The sequence below is a fragment of the Eschrichtius robustus genome, chromosome X, assembly GCF_028021215.1.
Source record: "Eschrichtius robustus isolate mEscRob2 chromosome X, mEscRob2.pri, whole genome shotgun sequence".
NCBI classification, from domain to species: domain Eukaryota; kingdom Metazoa; phylum Chordata; class Mammalia; order Artiodactyla; family Eschrichtiidae; genus Eschrichtius; species Eschrichtius robustus.
The window spans coordinates 14,215,575-14,242,491 of record NC_090845.1 but is presented as its reverse complement, the minus strand read 5'-3'; the positions used below and the strand labels follow the sequence as shown (position 1 = coordinate 14,242,491).

The 26,917-nt window shown below is 42.5% G+C and overlaps 2 protein-coding genes across 9 annotated transcripts in view; one reads left to right on the top strand and one right to left on the bottom strand.

The window, feature by feature from the left end:
- The window catches only part of SYAP1 (synapse associated protein 1), a 28,216-nt gene extending 19,293 nt beyond the window's left edge, over positions 1-8,923 (bottom strand). Inside the window, exons 1-3 of the mRNA XM_068532811.1 lie at positions 8,591-8,923; positions 1,955-2,073; positions 1,082-1,148 (exon numbers count right to left, since the gene is read on the bottom strand). Coding sequence (XP_068388912.1) covers positions 1,082-1,148; positions 1,955-2,073; positions 8,591-8,783 — 379 coding nt within the window. The 5' untranslated portion in view covers positions 8,784-8,923. The remainder of the gene's footprint in view (positions 1-1,081; positions 1,149-1,954; positions 2,074-8,590) is intronic.
- CTPS2 (CTP synthase 2) overlaps positions 4,316-26,917 on the top strand; it is a 129,924-nt gene continuing 107,322 nt past the window's right edge. The window contains exons 1-3 of one of the 8 annotated variants that reach the window (XM_068532803.1): positions 15,412-15,512; positions 16,365-16,472; positions 21,600-21,804. In XM_068532803.1, coding sequence (XP_068388904.1) covers positions 21,639-21,804 — 166 coding nt within the window. In that variant the 5' untranslated portion in view covers positions 15,412-15,512; positions 16,365-16,472; positions 21,600-21,638. Of the gene's footprint in view, positions 4,376-15,256; positions 15,513-15,568; positions 15,737-16,364; positions 16,473-21,599; positions 21,805-26,917 lie in introns of those variants that run through there. The other 7 variants (XM_068532805.1, XM_068532807.1, XM_068532804.1 and 4 more) reach the window with 7 other exon arrangements.

Below are 26,917 nucleotides of genomic sequence, written 5' to 3'. Positions count from 1 at the left end.
TATACCACTTATATGTGGAATCTAAAAAATACAACAAACTAGTGAATATAACAAAAAAGAAGCAGACTTACAGATAGAGAGAACAAGCTAGTGGTTACCAGTGGAGGGGGGGAGGGGCAATATAGGAGAAGGGGGTAAAAAAAGGGTTATTATGGGATTATACAAAATCAAGTCTGTGAAACTTTTGAAAATTGTAAAGCACTAAAGAACTTAAAGAATCTTTCACTCAATTAAAAAAAAAAAGTGAACTTGCCTCCAAATTTTTCACCCCCACTCCTTCCACAGTTCCCATCTCAGAGGCACCAACGAGCTCCTATACCAAGTCTCTGAGCCAGGGTCAACTTTACTGCTTCCCACGAATCACTAAGTTATGCTAACCTGTATAGTAGTTTATTTGTCCCAAAGAGCTACTTCCCACTTTTGAGTACTTAGGGGCAACAATGCCTGATGGGAACTCACCACAGGACTAACTAGTTCTTTTTGAATCTGTGGTACTGCTCAAACCAACTTAAGTATTTTACACTACTTTTGCCAAATTCAAAGACATGAGGCCAGTTTTGTGTCTGCACACCACCAAACAGTAAAAGCAGGCATTTTGAGATCTTGCAACTGCAAACATTTAAACAAGCATTTGTCAGTAAAGAAATGTATTGAGTAAGTTCTCAAACTCCCCGTGACTTTTCACGGCCCTCTGTCACTTCCCTGGAAAGCTCTTTCATTTTTTCTTCTGAACAGAATGGGAAGGGAGCCAACATTTGCTAAGTGCCTATTAGGTGTACATCAGACACTGTGCTGGACCTGTGATAAAATGAGAAATAAAAGCTCACTCTCTCTCTGTCAGAGCCAGCTCCCCAGAAGGGCTACCTCACCCACCATCATAGCCACCAGGAACTATTTCCTTCCTTCCTTTAAACCCTGAAGGTTTATAGGTTTGTCCCCACTAGTCTTTGTGCTACCTGAAAGATGGGGGCGTAACTTAGACATTTTTGTATTCTCAGAGCCTTAGCGGGGTGTCTAGCACATAACCGGTGTTCAATAAAATTTGGCAGGCGAGTAGGTCACGTATAAACCTATACCATACCTGATTTTTTGGTATGCTGCTCCTCAACAAATTTTTTCTGTTCCTTCTGAAAATCTCCTATAATTGTCTGTTAAAAAATACATACAGTTATATTACTTTTAAAAGCTTATTATTAGATAAGAATTACGTTCAAGACTTGTGAAGTCTATTTGAGATATTTTATTCATTTTCTTCAAATAAAGAGACTAAAAAAGTGATACTTCTTCCCTTCCCCAATAAGAGGGGATCTTCGACAGTTCCGAACTCTAAGTGTTCAGCTGCCTTTAAGACAGATGATCTTTTCAAATGCAAAAATAAAATGAGTTAAAAACTGAATTTTTGTTTTATTCCATAAAACAATAAAAGACAGGTCAAATCTCATTCTAACAAATAGTACACACAACGAAAATATCTAAATAATAAGCTATCTAAAGTTTAACTGATGACCTCCTTAGTTCAAATAGTTACCAACATAAATGAAATTCCCTAGGCCTGTACCCTACCACTGCAAAAAATGAACAAACTCACTCCTTAGAGTCTTAAAAGGGTTGTTCCTATTGGTCTAGGACTTTTAAAACTTACCCAAATGATACAAAGGCATAAATGTATTCTGAAATGGTTATAGTTGAAAATTAAACTCACAATATGAAAAGCTTAGTATTATCCAAAAGTATCAATGTATTTTAGAATATATTAAAACAAAAACAAAGGTTATTTAAATCAGGTAACTTATAGCTACTTATTATACAAAAAAGAGAGAAAAAACCCCAAGAATATGATATTTATCAGAATATGATACCCTACTTGGGTTAGTAAAGTTCGTAAGAAGGGACGATTATATTAGCTGCTAATGCATTTCATAAATTTCTATTTCCGAAAGATATTTAAATGTACCTTATCAATGATGTCATCTATCTTTCCTTCTTCTACTGATTTCTTTATTGTTTGTGCTGTTTCAGTAACTGATTCGGTTATCTTTTTTGTAGCAGCAGTTGCAAAGTTAAATAGATAGTCTGTAAAGAATAAAGAAGAGTCTATGCTCCATTCAAGTACAATGGTTATTGTATTTGTGATTTCTCCCTTAATAAGTGCTTGTAAGACTCTTAAACCGTAGGGCATGTTCCTTGTTAATGAGGACTTGAAACAATGAGCGAGAAGCGCTGACAGTACTCCACTTTCTCAGTGGACAGGCCATCCATACTGGGCCTTTAATTCGTTGCTTTCAAAGACTGTTAGCATAGTCCCCAGTTCACCCCAGTAGCTGTTTCAAACTTATCTTGCCCTTCTCCAGTCTCCAGTTCTAACTTATCTCAGCAAGTAATCTCCCCGCCTACTTTACAATAAGATCAAGGCTACTTTTTACTTTCTTTCCTTCCTAAACCCTAAGCAGCCCATCTTTATTTTCTCCTTCCCTCATGATCAAAAAAGAAGGAAAAAAGCCCCTCCTCTCCTAGATTAACTCATCCCATGATGAATCTGGGGGAGTTTTTAATAAATAGAAATCTTGGCAGGCCCTAATATAAATCTCTTCACTAATAATAATGAGCAAATATATAGAACGAAATTCAAACTGGAACATACGAACTTCACAAGACAAAACGAAAGCACAAAATTAACTTTTCTAAAGACCTGAAAAGACATTTGTATCAAGACTCTTTTTGCACTATGATATGAAGGTGTATTTGTAGACAAGTATCATTTCAAAGTCCACATTCTACAGAATCTGGGCTGCAGGAAGCGACCTCAGGCAGGTGGTAGTGGGGGATGCTCTGGGCAACTGGCCTTCAAATCTCATCGCACAGAAAATGCTCCGTGAGTTAGGGCAGGCTTGCCTCTGCTACTTGCCTGTGCTGAGGGGGCAGGTGGGCTGACTCACAACACTCAGGCAGGGAGAAGACCCCGCTAAGAACGGCCCAGGGAGCCTGGCACCCCTGATTAAACGGGTGGTGCCACAGAAAATCAGGCGATTCGTACCGTTACCTGGGAGCAGAAGTACTATCTCCTGATCCGAAGGACCATCTCTCCCACTTACCACCTCCTTTAGCATTAAACAGTCTCCTTTCTCCCACTGCGTCTGAGGGCGTTCATCTGTTCCTGGTATCAACACCCACTGTGACTATCTCAGGAAGCTCCTTGTCTCTGGTCTCATTCCTGCCATCCTCCTCCTCCTATTCTACACTCGTATGACCACGAGAAATTCTCGAGTATCTCCAAGGAGGCCCCAAATATGTTATTCCTTGGTTTGAAACACTTTTATCGGCCCTCCCTTTTCCTGGCTAACTCTACGCATCCTGTGAGCCTCCGCTTACACATCACTTCTCAAGAAATGGTCCCCGGCTCCTTGGCCAGCGTAGGTGTCCCTAAGAGGTGTTCCCTCACTACCTGTGGTGCCAGATCAAAACCATCTATGACACTCTATCCATTACTTGGTGAATGCGTCCTCTCAGCTAGACTGAAGGCCCATCCTAAGCCCCACTGGGGCAGGGACCAAGGCTGTCTGATTCACCAGTGTATCCCCAGAGAGTGACCAGTAAGTACTCGCTAAATGCATGAATGGGGAGTGACATAAATGCTGAGCTTTAGGGAGATCTCTGATTTCCCTTTGGTTGTGACTAGCCTATTTACCCAGAGTGGTATGATAAAATGGGTAGACAGCCACACTACTTCCTAAAAATATTCTCTGCAGATAGACAAATCCAAACTTCTAAAAGAGCAGGGTTCCCTGTAAGATTTTCTCAGGAATACCTTTTGAATTAGATTCGTCTCTTTTTTTTTTTTTTTTTTTTTTGGCCGCACCACTTGGCTTGTGGGATCTTAGTTCCCCAACCAGGGATCGAACCCAGGCTCCCTGCAGTGGAAGTGCTGAGTCCTAACCACTGGACAGCCAGGGAAGTCCTGAGAAAGCACAGTTCTTGCCCTCAAGGGATGTCCATTTCTAAACAAACAAACCAACAAAAAAGGATTCAAAGACAACAAGAGGAGCAAGATTATTCATTAAACTGAGGCACCCCAGAAGGGAGGGGTGTCTCCCAAGAGTAATTAGAAATTCCGAAGTCAGAGGAGTGGGTGGTGGGAGAGCAGGACAAGAGATTTTCAGGTAGGACGCTCAAAAAGACCACAAGTCTGCTATTGTGCAGAAGAGATCGGCTGACACCAAGTTAAAGACAGTTTTTATTAAGTGGTTAGAAAAATTGAGACACAGGTAAGAGTTAACAGGAAGTAACAGGAGTACAATGTCCACTTCAGAGACTTAGGCACAAGGAGAGAGGGTCTGAACTGAAGCGGCAACCAAAGAAAAGCAAGTCTAAGTAAAACGTGAGTAGACGCAGCAACTTAATGGAAGGAGGGGGCAGATCACTAACACTTTACCTTCATTTTCATCATGCCACAACCATCCCAGGAAGAGTGGGTATAATTAGCCCGGTTTCCAGATAGGGAAGCCAAGGCACACAGAGGATAAATGATTTGTCCATGAAGGTGGGGCAGACCTGGCTGACTGCCTAGCCAATAGCTTATCCCCTTCCTCCTACCTAAAGAAACCCCAATTTTGGTGGGCGCTCAGCAAACCTGGGGGTGGTCTTGGCGACCCTTGACACAAACAACAAAGGTCCGTTCTGTTTAAGCCTGTTTGTTGGACTTACTGTAATTTGCAAATGACATCACAATAAAGACAATAAGTAGTATAGGGAATTCAAACACAGGTTACCTGCCTCTAAATGGCAAGCTGGTGCCCCAATCCCACATTGTCTCACGTCAGATGAGCAAGTGACAAGGGCTTGCAAAACTGAATGGATGGTAAAGGTAAAGAAAAGCGGGAAGGTTCTCAAAAGGTCAGAAAAAGCGTAAATTTATCAGAGTAAAGAGAGGAAGGTAGAGTTTAAGGCTTGCTTCTAGAATAGGAAAATAATAAATAGACAGTGGTTTTTAAGGCAGCTTTAGAAAATTAATATTCTTATGAAAAGGCTGGTTAATTTTTCAAAAATACTATATATTTCACACAATTTTAGAATCTTCGTGTTGGAAGGGACTTTAGCACTTACCTTATTCAACCTCCTATCCAGGTAGCCCCACTTCTAGGGATGGGGAGCACATGACTTCGAAGGGCAGACAATTATTACTGTTATCCATCTCTAGTTAGAAAATCCTTTTCACATCCCTTGTCATTTCTACCTCTCAGATTTAGATCTGTCCTCTTAAGTAACATAAAATGACTTCTTTTCTACCAAAAAACCTTTAAAAATTTTGAGCGATGCCCCTAAAGTTTCTTCTTCTTGAAGCTAAAATCCCCTGTTCTTTTTCGTATTGTTCACAAGCCATGGGATCCAAGCTCTTGACCATCTGCACTGCCCTCCTCATGGTAAACCTGGGTTTCTCATCAGAACCGAACTGGGTATTTTACTTCTATATCAAAGCAGACATATATTTTCCTACATACACAACTATTTTTTGGAGTCCTTAGTTGTAAACTAAGCAAGTGAGGCATCTAGAACTTGAAATGCACTTTCCCTATAGAAAAAGAGGATGGTCTAATTAACACAGTTCTACTGCAAATACTAATAGCATTTTTCAAAGGAGAAGGAAGAGGAGGTGGCCCTTCCTCCATTCCTGGGCACGGACTGGCCTTAGGGACAGTTTTGAAAAAGCCAAAGCTCATCTCTGGCCACCCTCCCACTTATTTAAGCTGTGTGAATGACTCAGATACTACACTCTCAGAGGTATGGATTTCTTTTAGAGAAAGAGTATAGATAAGAGTATAGATAATTGGACTTTAACAAAAACCAACTAACCAATCTGCGCTGAATAAGAGGTTACTCTGGGGTATGAGGCCTTGGGAGGTAGGGAGAAGCTCTTCAGTGAGTTTCCTAATAAACTGCCCTCCTTCTGTGATCACAGCAAGTCCTAAGTTCATCAGGAGGGAGATCCAAGGATAAGAAGGTTTAATTTGGGGTTAGGAAGTGGAATATAGGCCTGGGTGTCCGCCACTCCTAACTGGTGCCTAATTTATAAAGTTGCCTAAATGTAGAAATAGGTCACCGTGAACCAGAAGTATTTACGCTCCAATCTTGAAGGGAGGCACTCAACAAAAGTTTACAGAACAAATGGAGCCCCAGGAAATTCTATGTAGATTTTATTATTATTATTTTTTTTTAAAGAAACACTGTGTTTTCCAAATATTTCTTTTTTTTAAATTAATTTATTTTTATTATTTATTTATTTATTTTTGGCTGCGTTGGATCTTCGTTGCTGCGTGCAGGCTTTCTCTAGTTGCGGCGAGCGGGGGCTACTCTTCGTTGCGATGTGCGGGGCTTCTCATTGTGGTGGCTTCTCTTGTTGTGGAGCAGGGGCTCTAGGTGCACCGGCTTCAGAAGTTGCGGCTCGTGGGTTCTAGAGCGCAGGCTCAGTAGTTGTGGCGCAGGGGCTTAGTTGCTCCGCGGCATGTGGGATCTTCCCGGACCAGGGCTCGAACCCGTGTCCCCTGCATTGGCAGGCGGATTCTTAACCACTGGACCACCAGGGAAGTCCCTCCATGTAGATTTTTAAAAGGCCAAAGAAATGAATCTACTCAGTGGGAATCAGGCACAGAGATGTTTAACTTCAGTTTTCAAAACAGAGGTGGGTCTTTTTAAAGAATATACCTCTTAGGATCACTATGTAGAAATAAAAAGTATTTAATCATCTCTTTTCTTTTTGAGGGGTTGTGTACAAACTAGGACCTTTACATCTTTTTAAAATCAAATTTCAGAGCCAAGAGAGCTCTAATTTCTTTGGAAACTTTGCATTCACAGTGCGTGTGTGGGTGGGGAAGTACTTCCATCTAACCTTAGCCTACCCAACCTCAAGAGAGTCTGGGGAGGGGGACTTCCCTGGTGGTCCAGTGGCTAAGACTCCGTGCTCTCAGTGCAGGGGGCCCGGGTTCGATCCCTGGTCAGGGAACTAGATCCTGCGCTGTAACTAATCCCGCATGCCGCAACTAAAGATCCTGCATGCTGCAACTAAGACCCGGTGCAGCCCAATAAAGAAATAAATATTTTAAAAAAAGAGAGAGAGAGAGAGAGTCTGGTGAGGAAAGAAAGAGATGGCAGCGTTAAGCTCCAAAGTAGACATCCGTATCGAAAACATTAAAAAAATATTCGGGGGTCTTTATTACGAAATATAAACATGAGATTTCAATAAAGCCCTAAGTTTTAAGAAGCCACTTTTGATACTCCTCTGAAGATAAACGAAAATGATTCTCCATGTTCTATGAAATCAAGGAAACAATCATACCCAGCTTTTCCTAAGGTGGTCCCACTTTTATTTATCCCAGCTACCTAACATAGCCTCTCTGCTCTAGTCAAATTCATCTCCTTACATCTCTCGAATATTCCAAACTCGTTTCTCCCCAATTTTCCACACAGGAAATAATTGTTCCCTCTAGTGATTTCATTGCATAGCACTTAGTTTTATTTCTCTAGTACACTGTTTGGAGGCTTGGGGCTTAGACTGTGTACTGCCATGATTTGAGATTATGCCTGTTCTCCCTGCCTCTCCACCCCACAGTAAACTTTTTGAACGTTAGAGCCTTTCTTACTCAAGTATGTGTTTCTCCACTCTCAGGCTCCAGCCTGTCCTATGCTCTTGCCTTGTAGTATCTTGAAGTAAATTCTTTAAAATTGCTTGCCAAATTTAATCTCTCACTTGTAGTGTTGTCTGCTTTAGGGCCACCTTCTTAAAGACGTTTTCTCTGACTATTTAAGCCTGCCAAGATCTCTCCAGGAGCAGAATTACTACAGCATGCGTTTATTCTGCATGCCTATTATTTATACCCTCCTCCCGAACTAGACTGTAAGCTGGGAGAGAGCATGGGCTTTGAAATTAGACAGCCCCAGGTTCAAATTTCACTTCTACCATTTACTATCAGCATAACTTTGGGCCGCTAACTCTGCGCTCGTTCTCCCAAACTGGGGTGTTTAAAGAGATGAATCGTTCACAAAACATCTAGTGCTGAAACTTGCAACACAGACAATAACTGGCAACTACTTTCCCGCCTTAAGGAAAAAGGTCCCAATGCACCTAAAAGGACATGAGCCTGCCTGCCATAGGCCTTAATAACTCTTCCTCAATTTACTTGGGACGACACATTCTGACCTAAGGGCAAAAAGGCACTCGAGCTCCTCAACGTCCCCTGTCCTCTGGGTGGGAGGCGGTGGAGGTGAAAGTTGGTGAGTTGAACAAAAAAGATTCCTCGTCAAACCTAAAGACGTGGAGCCCCACTGCTTTACTGCGGCCCTGCTCCCAATGTTGACACACTCTGCAAAGAGTGACATGTCACTAGGAACTTCAGGCACAGGATTTGACTGCTAGATGAGGCTTCGGCCTTGCCCAGATCCTCATCAACCTCTCCGGTCCCCAGAGGACCGACCGACAGACACACCTTCCTCTCCCCACCCCACACCCCCGACCATTGGTGGCCCACGCCCAGGGGCGGCAGGAGGTGGGATGCGGGCGCTCTCCGAAACTCTGTGGTCCCGGAGGCCGGGGGAGACTCACTGCCGAGGCCTCTGGCCTGGTGAAGGAGCTCCTGGTCCCCGGCTTGTTGTAGCTCCCCCTCCGCGGACTCCGCCACCGCCTCGGAGCGCTGCTCGGGTGGAGCGTCTCCCTTGGGCTGTCCGTCTCCCTGGTACTGCCGGCCACCCGCCGCCGGCTGCTCCAAGCCAAACCAACTGCTCAAACCCCGGAACATCCCGCCCGCGGGGCCGCCACCGCGGTCGGGGTCACCGGAGACCCTAGCGGGTGCCGCCTACGCCCGACTCCACAAGGCGCGTCTCCCAGGGCGATATTCGCAAGTGCGACCTCGGAGCAGCCAGTCTATGTGTCGCCCCGCCTCCACTGTAACTCAGCCGCCGGCCGCGCTAGCGTCACTTCCGGACAAAGGCCCCGCCCTCCCCGCTGACTGTGTTTTTCGTAATTCGATTAGGCGATTGGAAACCGGATAAAGGGCTTTCCCCACGTAGCCCAGCCCCGCTTCCTTTTCTCCTCCCCCGGCTTTGTGGGTTCCTGATCTAGGCGACTACACCGCGTCTCTGTCACTCTAAGCAGCTTGGCTGGTGGTTTAGCCTCACCTTTTCTGGTTCAGCAGGGTCGGCCCCGCGGACATGGATGTCTTTAATCTCCTTCTGAGTCCATATCTAAAACTAGCCCAGGCCCTCTGTGTCCACCTACCAATTTACAGGGAATACAGGGGACGGAGGAAACTATTAAAGGACACCACGGGATGCAGGGAGCAGAATCTAGGCTGTGAGAGACCACAGGCTGACGACCTTGTTTCTTCAAATAAATTGCAAGGAAGGGGGGAAGGGGAACCTATAGATTAAAAACGACCTAAAAAACAACCCATGGCAACTTGCGGATTTTCTTTAGATCCTCAAACAAACACAGTGGGGAAAATTTTTTGACGTTTATAAGAATTGGAAATTTGGGGACTGGATAGTTCATGAGATTAAGAAATTGTTAAGTTTAAAAAATTTTTGTTGTGCTAGATAAACAAAATTTACCACCTTAATCATTTTAAAGTGTACAGTTAAGTAGTATTAAGTACATTCACATTGTTGTGGAACCAATCTCCACAATTGTTTTCCTGTTGCAAAACTGAAACTCTGTACCCACTAAACAACTCCGTTCTCTGTTCCCCCCAGTCCCTGGCAACCAAGCTACTTTCTGTCTCTATGATTTTTGACTACTCCAGGAACCTCATGTAAGTGGAATCATACCACATTTGTCTTTTTGTGACTGGTTCATTTCATTGAGCAAATGTCCTCAAGGTTCATCCATGTTGTAGCATGTGTTAGAATTTCCTTAAAATTCTGCCTTAAAAAAGGCTACTTCGAACACTCTTTGACATAAATTGTAGCAATATTTTTTTGGATCTGTCTCCTAAGGCAGGGGTCCCCAACCCCTGGGGCCGCACAACAGGAGGTGAACGGCAGGTGAAGGAGCGAAGCTTCATCTGCCACTCCCCATTGCTCGCATTACCGCCTGAACCATCCCCCGCCCCCCGTGGAAAAATTGTCTTCCACGAAACCAGTCCCTGGTGCCGAAAAGGTTGCGGACCGCTGTCCTAAGGCAAAGGAAACAAAAGCAAAAATAAACAAATGGGACCTAATTAAACTTAAAAGCTTTTACAGAGCAAAGAAAACCATCCATAAAATGAAAAGACAACCTACTGAATGGGAGAATATATTTGCAAAGGATATGACCGATAAGGGGTTAATATCCAAAATACAGAAACAGCTCATACAACTTAATATCAAAAAAACCCAAACAACCTGATTAAAAAATGGGCAAAAGACCTGAATAGACATTTTTCCAAAGAAGACACACAGATAGCCAACAGGCACATGAAAAGATGCTCAACATCACTAATCATCAGAGAAATGCAAATCAAAATCATAATGTGATATCACCTCACACCTGTCAGAATGGCTATCATCAAAATGACCACAAATAACAAATGTTGGTGAGGATGTAGAGAAAGGGGAACCCCTGTACACTGTTGGCGGGAATGTAAATTGATGAAGCCACTGTGGAAAACATCATGGAGGTTCCTCAAAAAATTAAAAATAGAACTACCATACGATCCGGCAATTCCTCTCCTGGGTATATATCCAAAGAAAATGAAAACACTAATTCGAAAAGATACATGCACCCCAATGTTCATAGCAGTATTATTTACAATTGCCAAGATATGGAAGCAACCTAAGGGTACATCAACAGACCAATGGATAAAGATGTGCTATATATATACAACGGAATACTACTCAGCATAAAAAAGAATGAAATTTTGCCATTTGAACAACATGGATGGACCTGGAGGGTTTTATGCTTAGTGAAATAAATCAGATGGAGAAAGACAAATACTGTATATCATCACTTATATGTGAAATCTAAAAAATAAAAAACAAACCAGTGAATAGAACAAAAAAAGAGGCTATCTTAAAAAAGGCTGAAGAGTATTCCATTGTACGTATATTCCACTTTTTGTTTACCCATTCATGTGTGATGGACATAGGAATTATTAATTTTTAAATTGTGGTGATTCTATTGTGTGTGTGTGTGTGTTTAAAAGAGTTCTAATCTTTTAGGGTCATACTGAGATATTTACCAATGAAATAATAGGATGCCTGGCATTTGCTTCAAATTAATACAGGATGGGGGAAATGGGTGGGGATACAGATGAAACAAACCTGGCCATGGATTGATAATTGTTGAAGTTCGAGTTTTAGGTTTGCTTTTCTATATATTCAACTTTTCCCACAATAACGTGTAAACAAATGGACAACAACAAAAAGCTGGCCAAGTGAACAACTCCGCCTTCAGAGTAGGGAGTTCATGAACGTATTTCCCAAGCACAGTCTTAAGCATTACGTATTCCTCCCCCCCCCCACCATCTTGAGAAGAGTAGCCTAGTTCCAGTGACCTGTGTGAGTATGTGTGGGACAGATTACAATTCTGATTTCCTTGCTCTCCAGTTTTCCAGCCTGAGGTATATTTACAATTCTGGTCCAGGACTTTTTTTTTTTAATTGGAGTATAGTTGCTTTACACTGCTGTGTCAGTTTCTGCTGCACAGCAAAGTGATTCAGCCATACGTGTACATATATCCCTTCTTTTTTGGATTTCCTTCCCATTTAGGTCACCACAGAGCACTGAGTAGAGTTCCCTGTGCTATACAGTAGGTTCTCATTAGTTATCTATTTTATATATAGTAGTATATATATGTCAATCCCAACTTCCCACTTCACCCCCCCCTTCCCCCTTGGTATCCATACGTTTGTTCTCTACGTCTGTGTCTCTATTTCTTCTTTGCAAATAAGATCATCTATGCCATTTTTCTAGATTCCACATGTATGTGTTAAGATACTGTATTTGTTTTTTTCTTTCCAACTTACTTCACTCTGTATGACAGTCTCTAGGTCCATCCACGTCTCTGCAAATGACACAATTTCATTCCTTTTTATGGCTAATATTCCATTGTATAGATGTACCACATCTTCTTTATCCATTCCTCTGTTGATAGACATTTAGGTTGCTTCCATGTCCTGGCTATTGTAAATAGTGCTGCAGTGAACATTGGGGTGCATGTATCTTTTCGAATTATGGTTTTCTCCAGGTAGATGTCCAGTAGTGGGATTGCTGGGTCATATGGTAGTTCTATTTTTAGTTTTTTAAGGAACCTCCATACTGTTCTCCATAGTGGCTGTATCAGTTTACATTCCCACCAACAGCGTAAGAGGGTGGTCCAGGACTTTAGCTTAACAGGCTCAACCTACTTTTTTTTTTTCCAAACAGCTTTATCGAGATATAATTCACATGCCATCCACACCTGTTGAAACTGTACAATTCAATGGTTTCTGGTGTATTACACCGTTATTATTTTTTTAAATTTATTTAATTAATTTATTTTTGGCTGCGTTGGGTCTTCGTTGCTGTGCGCGGGCTTTCTCTAGTTGTGGCGAGCGGGGGCTACTCTTCGTTGCGGTGCGCAGACTTCTCATTGCAGTGGCTTCTCTTGTTGCGGAGCACAGGCTGTAGGCGCGCGGGCTTCAGTAGTTGTGGCACGCGGGCTCTAGAGCGCAGACTCAGTAGTTGTGGCGCACGGGCCTAGTTGCTCTGTGGCATGTGGGATCTTCCCGGACCAGGGCTCAAACCCGTGTCCCCTGCCTTGGCAGGCGGATTCTTAACCACTGCACCACCAGGGAAGCCCCATTAATTTTTTAAACTGTGTAAACATATATATAACATAAAACTTGCCATTTTACCATTGTTAAGTGTACAATTCCGTGGCATCAATGACATTCCAATCTATTTTTAGAGTCTGGGTGATTAATCTCTGAAAGTCAGGAGATATCTTAGGACCAATGCCTTTCTAGGATTTAGTCAGAACCTGAAAGTGGTCAACACTTTCCAGAAAAAGGATATTTGGTTCAAGGGTGATTGGAATGAGCCTGGAATTTCGGTCAGAAGCCTAGGACAGGGGTGCTAACTCCACTATCTAATGGGTGAGTAAACTTGAGTCATTACTCATCCTTTCCCCTTCGAGTTTCTTCACCTATGAAAGGAATACAGTGCTGACCCTTCTGATAGCAGAGGTGGGGGCCATCCCTTTCAGCCTTACTTTTGCTCTATCTCCACCCAAAATCATGATGAAGTCCATGTTCCCCAGGGTTTACAATCGTCCTGAAGGTTAGAACTCTTCAAAACAAAAGATTATAAAAGAACACGAGGGACTTCCCTGGTGGTCCCGTGGTTAGGACTCCACGCTCCCACTGCAGGGGGCATGGGTTCAACCCCTGGTCAGGGAAGGGGAACCAAGATCCCGCATGCCACTCGGCACCTGCCAAAAAAAAAAAAAAAGTAAAAAAGAAAAAAAGAACACAAGCCGTCAACTTAATGACAGACTTCTTTTTCTTCTTTTTTTATCCTCAATGCTATACAGGCCATGAATAAAACACCTGTTGAATGAGGATACGCTCTGATCCCACACAAATCAGTCAATCTGAACCCTGTTATCAAATTTGTTTTTCTGCTCAAATATTTTCCCATTTTGGATTAATGATACAATAGTTATCATAACCCCTTTGTATTCACAAAGTATCCTTCATCTGTTGACCTCGTAGATAAATAGAATAAGGATGAGGCCTTATATCCTGTGGTGAAGAGTCTGACTTTGGGGACAGATATTTTGGTCAGGGCATTTCACATCTCTAAGCCTCAGGTTCTTCATTATAAAAAGGGGATCTTAATAGCTGTCCTGGTTGTAAAAAGGAAACAAAGTACCGAAATGTGGAGGGAAGCCTTACATATGTGGCGGGTATTAAGTATCACCGTCCATGTCAACCTGTTTCACAAGCATTCTTTCCACTGGGTCCTCTGGAAGACTTGTTTCACAACAAAGCCCTCTGTGCTTCCGGCCTTTTTACAAGGTGCTTTTGCTTTAAAAAAAAAAAAAAATTATTTCTTGGCCTCCATGGAGACTTGGGTCTCCCCTACCATTCCTGCTGAGTGGAGCCTCTGCTCATTTTCCCAGAAGTTGACATCACCATCCTCAGCTCCTTACTGCTTCTTCCATGGCACTGCTCTGTCATTCTTGATAAGGAGAAACTCCCTTTTGTTTTGAAACTGATCGAATTTTGCCAGACATCCCTCTACCCTTCTTTGTTGCTGTCATTTACTAGCTTCGGGGTTGCTCCTCCACATTCACTGGAGACTTGGTTCCTTGGCCTCAATTGACTCCTCCAATTTCCGCCATCCTTCCGGGAGACTTCAGTGTCCCCCACACTGGCCTGGTGGGCGCTAGACCCAATTCCAGTGACGTCCATCTCACTTGACTCCGTTCCAGAGTCAGACCCTAAACTGGATCATCTCCTGGAATTGCTTCCCCTTTGACATCGCCGACACCCACACTGTGGTGACAACTCCTCAGTTCCTTCATTCCCACAGGCCCTCATCTTTTGGTCCATCTCTTTTCTCTCTTCCAGTCTATCCGCTCCCTGCTCCTCTCCCTCCCTTTCCTCTGGGGACTAGAGCCCTGGTGCGTCACTACCATCACGTTCTTTCAGTGCCCTTAACTTCCTCACTCTCATCCTTCTACTCTACTCAACCAGCAAACTCTGGTTTTATCAATATTTATATACCGACCTATAGACATCTTGCACAACTGTAGCTGGAGCTCATTACACAATGATGGTTTCTAGACTCCACTGGGTCTTCAATGACGCTCTCCCCACTCGGCCCTCTAGTGACTCACCTGGTCATTCAAAATTTTCACCACTTTCCTAACCCTTCCGTCTGATTCCAAACCCTCCTATTGTCCCTAGTTAGATCCTCTCTCCTTCAGTGGTTTATGTTCTTCCCTTCGCCTTAATAACCTCCTGTGTCCTTTCCTGGCACCAAGGCGCTAACCATCCTCCAAATACTCTTTAAAAAGTCACTCGGCGAAGTCCTGATTGTCGTCCTCCTGCCCCTCGCATTTTAAATTTTAATTTTTGCTATACGCGTACTGTTCCAGGAACCTTACTGATTCCAATAAAGGTGTAGCCCTCCCCCCAGATTGTGAGCCCCTCAAAGGCCGGCATCCCATCTGATCGTCGTCCTCTGCTCCGCGCTCCTGCAGTTGCTCTCCGTGACCCAGAGAAGCTCTTTCCGGCGCCGAGAGCGGGACGCGAGGACCCGAGCAGGGTCTGGGCGTGCCGAGGGGCCGGGGCGCCGGGACCTGGCGTTCACCCGAGTCTCCGAGGTGCCGGTGCTCAGCAAGCCGCGGAGGGGAGGAGCAGTCCCCGGGCTGAGCCAGGCCTGGGGCCAAGTGAGTCCAGGGCGGAGGGTGACGGGAAGCCACCAACGCCTGAGGAGTCACTTGAGGGGCGCTTGTTTCGGAGCGTTGCACAAACCCGGGTGCCAACCCCGAGCTCACCGGCGTGAGTCAGTGGGGCCCGCGGCGGCAGGAGAGGGGGAGGTGGGCGAGGAGGGCGCCATGCACCCCGAGGCCCGCGCGGGCGGCGGGAGGGACACGGGGGCGACTCGGGACACCGCTGGCGGCGGACCCCTCCCCAGCCCGACAGGTGAGCGCGGGCGGGCCTCGAGGCGGAGCTCGCCGGCTCCACCGGCCACCCTCCGCGCCACCGCCGCCGCCAAAGCACAGGTAACTCCCCGCCCGGGCCTCAGCGCCGGGGCCGCCCGCCAGCCCGCGCCCCCAGCCCGGCGCGCTCATGGGACCGGGAGCCTTTGTCCCCTCGGAGGGCGGCCGCCGCACGCGTCCCCGCACCCTGTGCTCTCTGCCCGCGGGCAGACAGCGGCGGGGCAGGGCCGGGGCCCTGGGAGCCCGCCCTGCGGCGGCCCGCGGCCCGGGCTCCGGAGCGCCGCGTCCGCGAGCGGCGCTTCGGCGCGCACCCCGCCTCGGAACCGGGCGCTGGGGCCCGCCGCGGCCCCCGCCCGGTTGCTCCCGGGCCCCAGGAGCCCCGAGACGGCGTTGGCGGAAGTGCAGCCCCGCGCGGCGTGAGATGGCCTTTCTGTCTCCTCCCCGGCCCGGGGCACTAGTTAAACGGCGACCCTCGCGTTTCCCGGGTCGGAGCTGGTTGGGGCGCTCTGAGCCCGAGTCCGCTGCTGCTACAACATAGCTTTCTTTCTGCAACAGTTTCTCCACATTTGATGTCTAATTTACGTTCAGTAAAATGCCCCCATTTTAAGCGTGCAGATCGGGGATTTTGACAAATTATACACCAGTGTAACCACTACCCCAACGTAGACATAGACCATTTTCATCACTCCAGAAAGTTCCCTCGTGCTCCTCTCCGGTCGATCCACAACCGCCTCACCCCTTGATTTCCATCAGAGCTTAGTTTTGCCTGTTCTAGAACTTCATAAAGTGGGCTCATGCAGTAAGTACTCTTTTGTTTTTGACTACTTTTTAAATGGCCGTCATTGAGAAGGTATCTCTTGGTGCTTCTGTTTTTAGTTGCTCTAGGCCTGCACTGTCCAGTGTGAATTGAGATGTGCTGTGCGTAGGCACACCTAATTTCGGAAGACATTACAAAAAAAAAAAAAGGGATGTAAATTATCTCACCAAAATATTCTTACATTGATTATGTGTTGAATGATAGTATTTTGGATACATTGGGTTAAATAAGATATTATTAAAATGAACTTAATCTGTTTCTTTTTACTTTTTATATGGCTACTGGAAAATTTAAAATTACACAGTGTAATTTTTTTTAATGTTTTTATTGGACAGTGGACAGCCCTACACATGCCTATTTTACAGACAATTGGGTCTGCTCACTGCATATAAGAGTAAATGTAAATAATGGTCTTCACAAGAGAAAAAAAATCCTGATTCTAGAAGTAGCTTGAAGAACCTGCTTTTCCTGTTGTTTTAAAATTTTGCTTCAAACTTACTTGTTTGCTTAAAATAGAAAGGACTAGGTGTCTCCTTGATATTGTTACATTTTCAAAAAGGACTTTGTAAAATATCTGATGTGCTTAAAAAGGTATCTTGTGCTTTTGAAAATATGGAAAAGTAATAATTGCCTGCAACCCAACCACCTAAATATATATTAAAATGTAGCATTTTGGTGTAATTTGACCAGTCTTAATTTTAAAAAAAACAGTTGAGATAATAATATATTTAATTTTATATCCTGCTCTGTTGTGTAACATAAGCATACCTTATATGAAAGATTCTTAGGTTTTTTGACAGCCACATAATGTGCCTTCTCATAAATACTCTCCAGTTTTCTATGGCATTTTTCCATTTTGCTAACTTTTACAAATGGGAAGTCATTTTAATAGTGTGACAGTGCCAGAACAATGTAGTTACAGAACAGCTTATTTGCCCCTTTATCCAACAGGAAAGGTGAAGACCAAGAGGACAGGGACCTTGACTTTTTGTTCACCCCCATATCCCCAGGACCTGGGAACACGTCAAGCATATAATTGTCTGGGAGGAAGAAAATTTCCTTCTACCCTTCTAGGTTCTTCTGGCTGGTCTAAGAATTAAGTTGACATGAGACAGATTAACAGGAGAAAATCAAATAAAAGTTTAATAACGTGTATACATGGGAGAGACCCAGGAAAATTTAGTCACTTGGTAAAATGGTTGAAACCCTTGCCTTAAATACCATCTTCAGCTCAAGACAAAAGAAGATGTTGCGGGTAGTGGTTTGGGACTTCAAAAGGGAAGAGGGCAGGGCTTCCCTGGTGGCGCAGTGGTTAAGAATCCGCCTGCCAATGCAGGGCACACGGGTTTGAGCCCTGGTCCGGGAAGATCCCACATGCTGCGGAGCAACTAAGCCCGTGCGCCCCAACTACTGAGCCTGCGCTCTAGAGCCCGCGAGGCACAACTACTGAGCCCACGCTCCTAGAGCCCGAGCTCCACAACAAAAGAAGCCTGCGCACTGCAACAAAGAGTAGCCCCCGCTCGCCGCAACTAGAGAAAAGCCCGCGCACAGCAACGAAGACCCAACGCAGCGAGAACTAAATAAATGAATAGTTAAAAAAAAAAAAAAGGGAAGAAGGCAATTAACATGGAGATGGAAAGGCAAATATTTTGGTAAACAAATGTTTGCTGGGTCAGGCAGAGACAGTGGGACACAGAGTGGGCTCTGATCTCTGAGAGCTTCCCCGACCACATCTAGCTCATATTCTCTGAAGATATCTCTGGTGATAGCTCTATGCCAGGAACAGGCCCTTTATCTAAATTCTTTAGGCAGCAAAGGGGGCAATAAAAAAGGACTTCCTGAGTCTTCTGTTTCTTAAAAATAATCAAACTAAATTAATGCTCATGCCAAAGAGGCACATTTTGCTGTGGCAGATTTTCCTCCTCTGCCTGTTCCATAAACGTTTATGAGCTGACTGAATCAGTGAGTAGAGGGCTCTGAAATATAAGAGCTAACCTTGACTTAGCACTTGGGCGCCCTCTTTGTAAATACCCACACAGCTCTATAAGGCTGGCACTGGTATTATTTCTGTGTACTGCACAGGTGGAGAAAATTGAGGTTTAGAAAAGTTGAAGTTGCCCAGGGTCATAGCTATTAAGTGACAGTTAGCACTTGAGCTCAGGCTGTCTGACTCCAGAGGAGGAGCACTTATCAAAATAGAAAAAAATCAACAGTGGGATGAGTAAGGGAAGACTGTGATGAAATTCCCACTCTAACGACTACCTCGGCTAGTAGAAATGGCAAGAGATGAATATTCAGATACATTTTGGATCTATAGGAGGAGCATTCTGGGTTTGGACTGAAAATCTTTTAGGCTAAATCTAGCTCAGGTGAGTGGATGGCCAGGTGGCTAGTAAAGAGGAACGGTGACATTGAACATGATCAACTGTATTGTGTAGAGAAAGGCAGGCCTAGGGACTTAAGGAAGCCATTTGGGATGGGGCTTGTATATTTTGGATGGCTTCAGTTTACTCGCCTTGACGGTGGTCAGCTAATTCAAATTGAACTCACAGCTCTGAAGTGAAAGGGCTCTACACCTTTTAAGTTAAGCTAGTTGGTTTTGAAAGTAGAGGAAACTACAAAATCAGAATAGGCATTCCTTTGGGGAAGACAGGCAGATAGGATAAGCGGGTAGCTGAAATCATTCCTACCTGATTGCATTTGAGCTTGATTTCCAGGTATTTAAAAACATTTGTGAATTACAATAGAAAGTGGGATTTCTAGTTATTAGCTTTTGTTAGTTACTCTCTTTTCTTGTAGTTGCGATTTTATATTAATAGTCTTAGTTGGCCGTTTGTTTGCCTGTCAGGACCACACGAATAATGCCGTTAAGGCTCACCTTCACGTGCATGGTGAAATGGCAAGGGCAGAAGGCCCCTGCCCAGGCTCAAGGGGAAAACAATAGTTCTCAGAGTAGAGTAGCCCAAGTAGCTCTTGGGCTTCCTGTCTGCCTCTAAAACAAAAGGGTTTGAATCAGACAGCAGCAGGAAAGTCAAATAAAATTTCTTTATGACATAATATTTTCTTTTTCTTTTTTTCTGCTTGAATATTTCTGCATGGTGAAATGGATGGGTAAGGAATAGATGCAGTGCATAGTTATGGAGGATATATTTATTATTATTAATAGTGACATTAGTAGCTAACTTTTACTAAGTTCTTACTGTATGTTAATATAGAGGTCAATTTTGACCCCCTCTAAACCAGGTATCAGCAAACATTTTCTATAAAAGGTCGTAAATATTTCAGGCTTTGTGGGCCAGAGGTCTCTGTTTTCCCAGCTACTCAGCTCTGCCATTGTAGCCAGAAAGCCACCAGAGACAATATGTAAATAATGGGCATGGCTGTGCGCTAATAAAACTTGATTTATGGACACTGAAGTTTGAGTTTCATACAATTTTAATGTCATGAAATATTCTTTTGATCTTTTCTCAGTCATTTAAAATGTAAAACATTCTTAGCTTGGCGACCATACAAAAACAGACAGTGGGCCAGATGTGACCTGTGGGCCCCGGTTTCCTGACCTCTGATCTATACCTTAGCTCATTTAATCCTCACAACCATCTGCAAGATTTTTTATTTTATTTTATTTTTAAAATATTTATTTATTTGGCTGCATCAGGTCTTAGTTGCGGCACGTGTGATCTAGTTCCCCGACCAGGGATTGAACCTGGGCCCCCTGCATTGAGAGCACAGTCTTAACCACTGAAGACCAGGGAAGTCCCAAGACTTTTTAAAATGTTGGCATATTTGAATATTGATTTAAAAAATAGACTATTTTTATTTTATTTTATTTTTTTAAATTAAAAAAAATTTGTTTAGTTTTGGCTGCGTTGGGTCTTCGTTACTGTGCTCGGGCTTTCTCTAGTTGCGGCGAGTGGGGGCTGCTCTTCGTTGCGGTGCACGGGCTTCTCATTGCGGTGGATTCTCTTGTTGCAGAGCACAGGCTCTAGGCGCGTGGGCTTCAGGAGTTGTGGCATGCAGGCTCAGTAGTTGTGGCTTGTGGGGTCTAGAGCACAGGCTCAGTAGTTGTGGTGCATGGGCTTAGTTGCTCCGCAGCATGTGGGATCTTCCTGGACCAGGGATTGAACTCGTGTCCCGTGCATTGGCAGGCGGATTCTTAACCACTGCACCACGAGGGAAGTCCCCCCAAATAGGCTATTTTTAGAGCAATTTTAGGTTCACAGCAAAACTGAGCAGAAAGTACTGAGTTTCCATACACCCACTGCCCCATGCCCACAGCGTTCCTCATTATCAACATCCTGAACCAGAGAGGTACATTTGTTACAGTCAATAAAGCTACACATCATTATCATTCCAAGTCCATAGGTTACGTTAGAGTTCACTCTTGGTGTTATACATTCTGTGAGTTTGGACAAATGTATAATGACCTGTATCCACCATTATAGAATCATACAGAATAGTTTCACTGCCCTAAAAATCCTCTGTGCTCCACCTATTCATCTTTCCCTCCCCCACTAACCTTTGAAAACCACTGATCATTTTACTGTCTTCATAGTTTTGTCTTTTCCAGAATGTCATATAGTTGGAATCATGCAGTATGTGCCTTTTCAGATGGGCTTCTTTCACTTAGTAACATGCACTTAAGTTTCCTCCATGTCTTTTCATGGATTGGTAGCTCATTTCTTTTTAGTGCTGAATAATATTCCAAGGGATTGGTACTTTTTATTCCATTTCACAGATGAAGAAACAGGTACAGAAAGGATTAGTAACTCGCCCAGGTATAGCTTGTACAGATCTGACTCCAGAGCCTGATCTCTTAAAAATTTTACCATGCTTCTGAATCCCAGAGAATTTTGGCTTCTTATGATGAAGTTTGTCACACGACAGAGTTGGGGTAAATGTAAAATCAGGGTAATGGAGCCAGACATTTTGCTGTATCCAGAGCTTCCTGCATGTCGACAAGAAAGAAAAACCTAGATGATAAGACTTTGTTTCAAATACTTAGAAAAAGTGCTATGTGCTTTTGAAATTCTGGTCCAACACACTCTCCACTTTACTGGTTTAAGAACATGTTTCTCTTCCCTGACCCTTAATTTCATTACCTTTCAGATTCTATCTGGGTGCTGGCACTCAGCCACTCCTCTGCCAATGAAGTACATCTTGGTCACTGGTGGGGTCATCTCGGGCATCGGTAAAGGGATCATAGCAAGCAGCATTGGGACGATTCTAAAATCATGTGGACTCCGAGTTACTGCCATCAAAATCGACCCCTATATAAACATCGATGCGGGCACTTTTTCACCTTATGAGCACGGTATGAGGGAGGACCACTTCCCCCCTATAAAGCACTGGGTTAAATTGAGGTTCTTTCTTGTATTTTGGGTAATTTCTTTAGGATAGAGTTCCAGAAGTAGAGCTGCTGGGTCATACATTTTGGATCTGTGAATGTTCTCATGGTTATTGATACATTTTTCCGATTGCTGATGACATTCTAAATTAGTCCACCCTTTTGGAAAACAGTGTGTGAGGATACCATTCTCACTGTACCTTTTGTAGTATGGATTATGTTTTGTTTTATTTTATCATAAAGGTAATATATTTCTCAACATTTCATTGTTAAGAGAAAAACTCAGACAATATAGAATATATTGACAATATAGAATGACCCGAAGAAAATAAAAATCGTCCGTTTCCCACCACTTGGAACAATTATTGTTAATGTTGAAATTTTGGTGTATATACTAATTCTTTTTATTTATTTATTTATTATTATTTTTTTTTTGGCCATGCCACGTGGCTTGTGGGATCTTAGTTCCCTGACCAGAGATCAAACCTGTGCCCCCTGCAGTGGAAGCGCAGAGTCCTAATCACTGGACCGCCAGGGAATTCCCTATGCTAATTATCTTTAAAAAGGCACTAGCCCTTATATACTTTCTTCTTAAACTTTTTACATACAAGCAAGAAAGTGTATAAATCATAAGTACCAGTAGATGAAATGAACATAATGTGTAATCAGCCTCCAGCTCAAGAAACAGAAACCCCCTTTACGCCCCTTCCAGTCTCTCCCCATCTGAAACGACCAGGGTAACCACTATCCTGTCTTCTAACATCATAGATCAGTTTTGCTTATTTTTGAACTTTAAATGAACTGAATCTTAGTCATACGATTTTTTTAATTGAAGTATAGTTGATTTACAATGTTTCAGGTGTACAGCAAAGTGATTCAGTTATACATATATATATTCTTTTTCAGGTTCCTTTCCATTATAGGTTATTACAAGATTTTGAATATAGTTCCCTATTCTATACAGTAGGTCCTTGTCTATTTTATATATAGTAGTAGGTATCTGTTAATCCTAAACTCCCAATTTATCTCTCCCCTAGTCATACTATTTTTCAATCTAATTTTAAAACTTAATCTACTGTAGACATTTTAATAGATTCTATACTTCTAAAGGCTGCACAGAATCTATACAATAATAGGAAATCATTTCCAATTTATTGATATTATAAACAACACTGTGAAGGGAAACTTTAAAATTTATTTTATTTTATTTATTTATTTTTAAAAAATTTTTTATTTATTATTTATTTATTATTTTTATTCTTGGCTGTGTTGGGTCCTCGCCTCTGCGTGAGGGCCCTCTCCAGCCGCGGCGAGCGGGGGCCACTCCCCATCGCGGTGCGCGGGCCTCCCACCATCGCGGCCTCTCCCGCCGCGGAGCAGAGGCTCCAGACGCTCAGGCTCAGCAGTTGTGGCTCACGGGCCCAGCCGCTCCGCGGCACGTGGGATCCTCCCAGACCAGGGCTCGAACCCGCGTCCCCTGCATTGGCAGGCAGACTCTCAACCACTGCGCCACCAGGGAAGCCCCTAAAATTTATTTTTTTAACATAAATGCCTAGGTACAGAATTTCTGATTTGGTGGGTAGGTATGTTTTTCAGGTTTTTCAGTTTTCTTTATAACTTTGCTGAATACTATTCTTTTTAAACTTTACTAACCTGAGAGTACACCAAACAACCAAAAAAAGGGATAACCAGAGATCGAACCTGTGCCCCCTGCAGTGGAAGCGTGGAGCCCTAACCACTGGACCGGCAGAGAATTCCCGGGTATCTCATTATGTTAATTTAGATTTCTTTGATTTTCATTTTGTCGGTGGAATGGCTTATTCAAGTCTATGGTAGATTGTATATTTGTTTGAAACTGTCACCCAGCTTCCTGGGTGGAGTAAATTTCCCTGCCCCACTGACTTTGGCCTTTGGCCATATAGGATGGTTAACTCTTCCTGGTTTGTTTGGAACTTTCCTGGTTTTGAAACTGAAAGTCCTGAATCCTGGGAACCCTTTTACTCCTGGGCAAACCAGAGAGGTCAGTCACCTTATTTGGCTGTGTGATTTGTTTTGCTCTGTGGGATATTAGTGAATATGAAATATGCCTTGTTAAAGCAGAACTTTTCAATGCAATGGCATGATTTGGCTCAGTCTCTGTCGTCTTTCTGCCCTCTGCTGTGAGAGCTGCATGCCCCATACAGGGATTTCTCCTTCAACCCGGGTCCTGGAATAAGAAGACACAGGGTAGACCCACAACTGACCCACAACCCCTACGTAACATGAGGGAGAATTCAGTAAATGTTTTCTAAGTCGCTGAGATTTTAGGGTTGTTTGGTAGGCAGCAGAACTGACTAACTCCATGTGTTATGCCAATTTTCCTTTGGATTTTGAAAAATGATTTTCAAGAATACTTTGTGCAGAGTATATTAACCTATACTTACCACATGTATATATTTTTACTCTGTTTGCAGTTTGTCTTAATATTACTTCTGCTGCTGATAAATTTCATTTTACCATTTGTGTGACTAAATGTATCAGCTGTTTCCTTTATGGTTTCTGCCTTTGATGTCACCTGTAAGCTTCTCCGTCCCAGGAATATTTAAATATTTATCTATATTTTCTTCTGGCACTTTTAGAATTTCATTTGGTTTTACTTTATTTTTTTTTCTTCCAGTTTTATTGAGGTATAGTTGAAATACAGCACTGTATAAGTTTAAGGTGTACAGCATAATGATTTGACTTACATACATCATGGAAGGATTATCACAATAAGCTTAGTTGAACATCCATCATCTCGTATAGATGCAAAATTAAAGAAGTAGCAAAAAATTGTTTCCCTGTGATGAAAACTCTTAGGATGTACTCTCTTAACTTTCATGTATAACATAGAGTGGTGTTAATTATATTTATCTTGCTGTACATTACATCCCTAGTACTTACTTATCTTATAACTGGAAGTTTGTACCTTTTGACCACCTTCATCCAATTCCCCTCACCCCACCCCTCTCCTCTGGTAACCACAAATCTGATCTCTTTTTCTATGAGTTTGATTGTGAAGTATAATTGACCTACAACACTGTGTTCCTGGTGCACAATATAGTGATTTGATGTTTCTGTACATTTTTAAATGATCACCACCATTTGCTTTTACTTTAATATTGTTAATACATCTGGAATTTAATTTGGTGGGAGATGAGGATGTAACATAATTTTTTCTCTAAATTTTTTTCTGATTAGCCACTATTCCTAATCGCAATTATCAAAGATTGCATCCTTTCTCCACTGACTTGAAATACCACCTTTCAGTATATACTAAATTTCTGTCTTTGTTTTCTGGTCTGTTCCAGATCTCTTTGTTTATTCCTGCCTACCATTTTAATAGCTGCAGCTTTTTATTATCAGGACTTTTCTCATTATTCCTTTTCTCCTTTTTTAAACCTGAAAATGTTAGTTGTCTTCAAGATTAACTAAAGGGTCCTTTTATCAAAGTTTATGAGAAATCACTCTTTAAATTTATGAATTAATTTGGGGGAGAATTAAACACTGAAAATATTGACTGGCCTATTCAGGAACTTTATAAGTGGCTTTCATTTTATCCATACCTTCTTTTATGTCTCTGAAGTAAAGTTTTAAAGTTTTCTTCATATAGGTCCTACACATTTCTTTGAAGTTTATTTCTGTGTATTTTACCTACTTTGATTTGTAAGGATATCTTTGGTTTTTTTAGTCATGTATTAAATTCCTTTATGTAATAGGGACTTTTTGGGGTATTTTGGTTTTGTGTAGTATTTGTTCATGTTGTCTTATTCCATATTTGTATATACTGAAATATATAAATATATACACATTTTTCTTTGAATTTTATTTTATTTATTTTTTTAAACATATATTTTAATCTTCCTTTACACACTGTTATTTTTTAAGGGCTTTTATTTTTATTTATTTTTCATGTGTTTTGTTTTGGTAATCACACCTGTTTTTCTTCCAAATTAACTTTAGTTTCACTGTTAAGTTAAAAAAAATCTGTTGTGACTGTACTGCTGAACTGAATGAATAAGCATTTTCAGAACTCTAATGAAAAACTGATGAACTCATAAAAGTGCTAACAAAAGATCAAGATGAAAAAAAAAATCAATTACATGGGACTGAGTGAACTGATGAGGATGAGTATAATTTTTGTGACTTTCTGTCTGAATTAAAAAAAAAAAAATCCCACAAGGACTCAGAGGCAAAGAATATACAAATCAATTTTCACTGCAAAGTAAAGGAGCTGTTACAGTGGAGGATTGCTGGACTGAATGTCAATATTATGACATAGTATGAGTGTGTTTCATGTTTGGTAATTGCAATCATTGTTGCTTTTGTTGTGGTCATCCATGTACAATGCTTGGTGTCAGTCTATTTATCTCTTGTAAAAATAAAATACAGTGTGTGTGTGTGAAAAAAAAATCTGTTGGCATTTTTATTATAATTGCATTAAATCAAAAAAAATGTTTTTGAAGACATGATCTACAGCTTTTCTTTTTCTTCTAGGAACATAATAGGAATCTAAAATTTTAAAATTTAGGAATCTAAAATTTCAAGACCTTTGCCGTATACCTGGAGTATTGCCAAACTGGATTTGGCCTGAATTAACTAGAGAGATTTCAGAGATCTTCCCGTATTTGGCAGAAGTTAAGATGATCAAAGTACAAAGACTTTTCCATGGATTGGCAATTCCTGATAAACATGAGAAAGTAGAGTTTGAACTGGAAATGGAATTTGGGAAACACGAAAATATTGCAATTTCATCATTTTGCTCTTTTGTCCTTAAAGTTAGAGATCTTTCCGATCACACTTAGGTACCTTATGAGGGAGACATAAATGAGACTATAAAAGGCTTCTGATTAGGTTCAGAAGCTAGCCAACCTTCTTTTTATGCTGTGAACATTTAGCTATAGAAGTAAATGATAGAATTTCCTTAATCAGGGAGAGGTTCATTTCTGACAAGGTGGCTTTAGGACATTGGACTCCCAATCGATGCCCTCAAGTAACGCTGGAGACCCAGAGGCACGCCCAGTAGTCAACACAGTTGCCGGTCGTGTGATTAAGTCTTCAT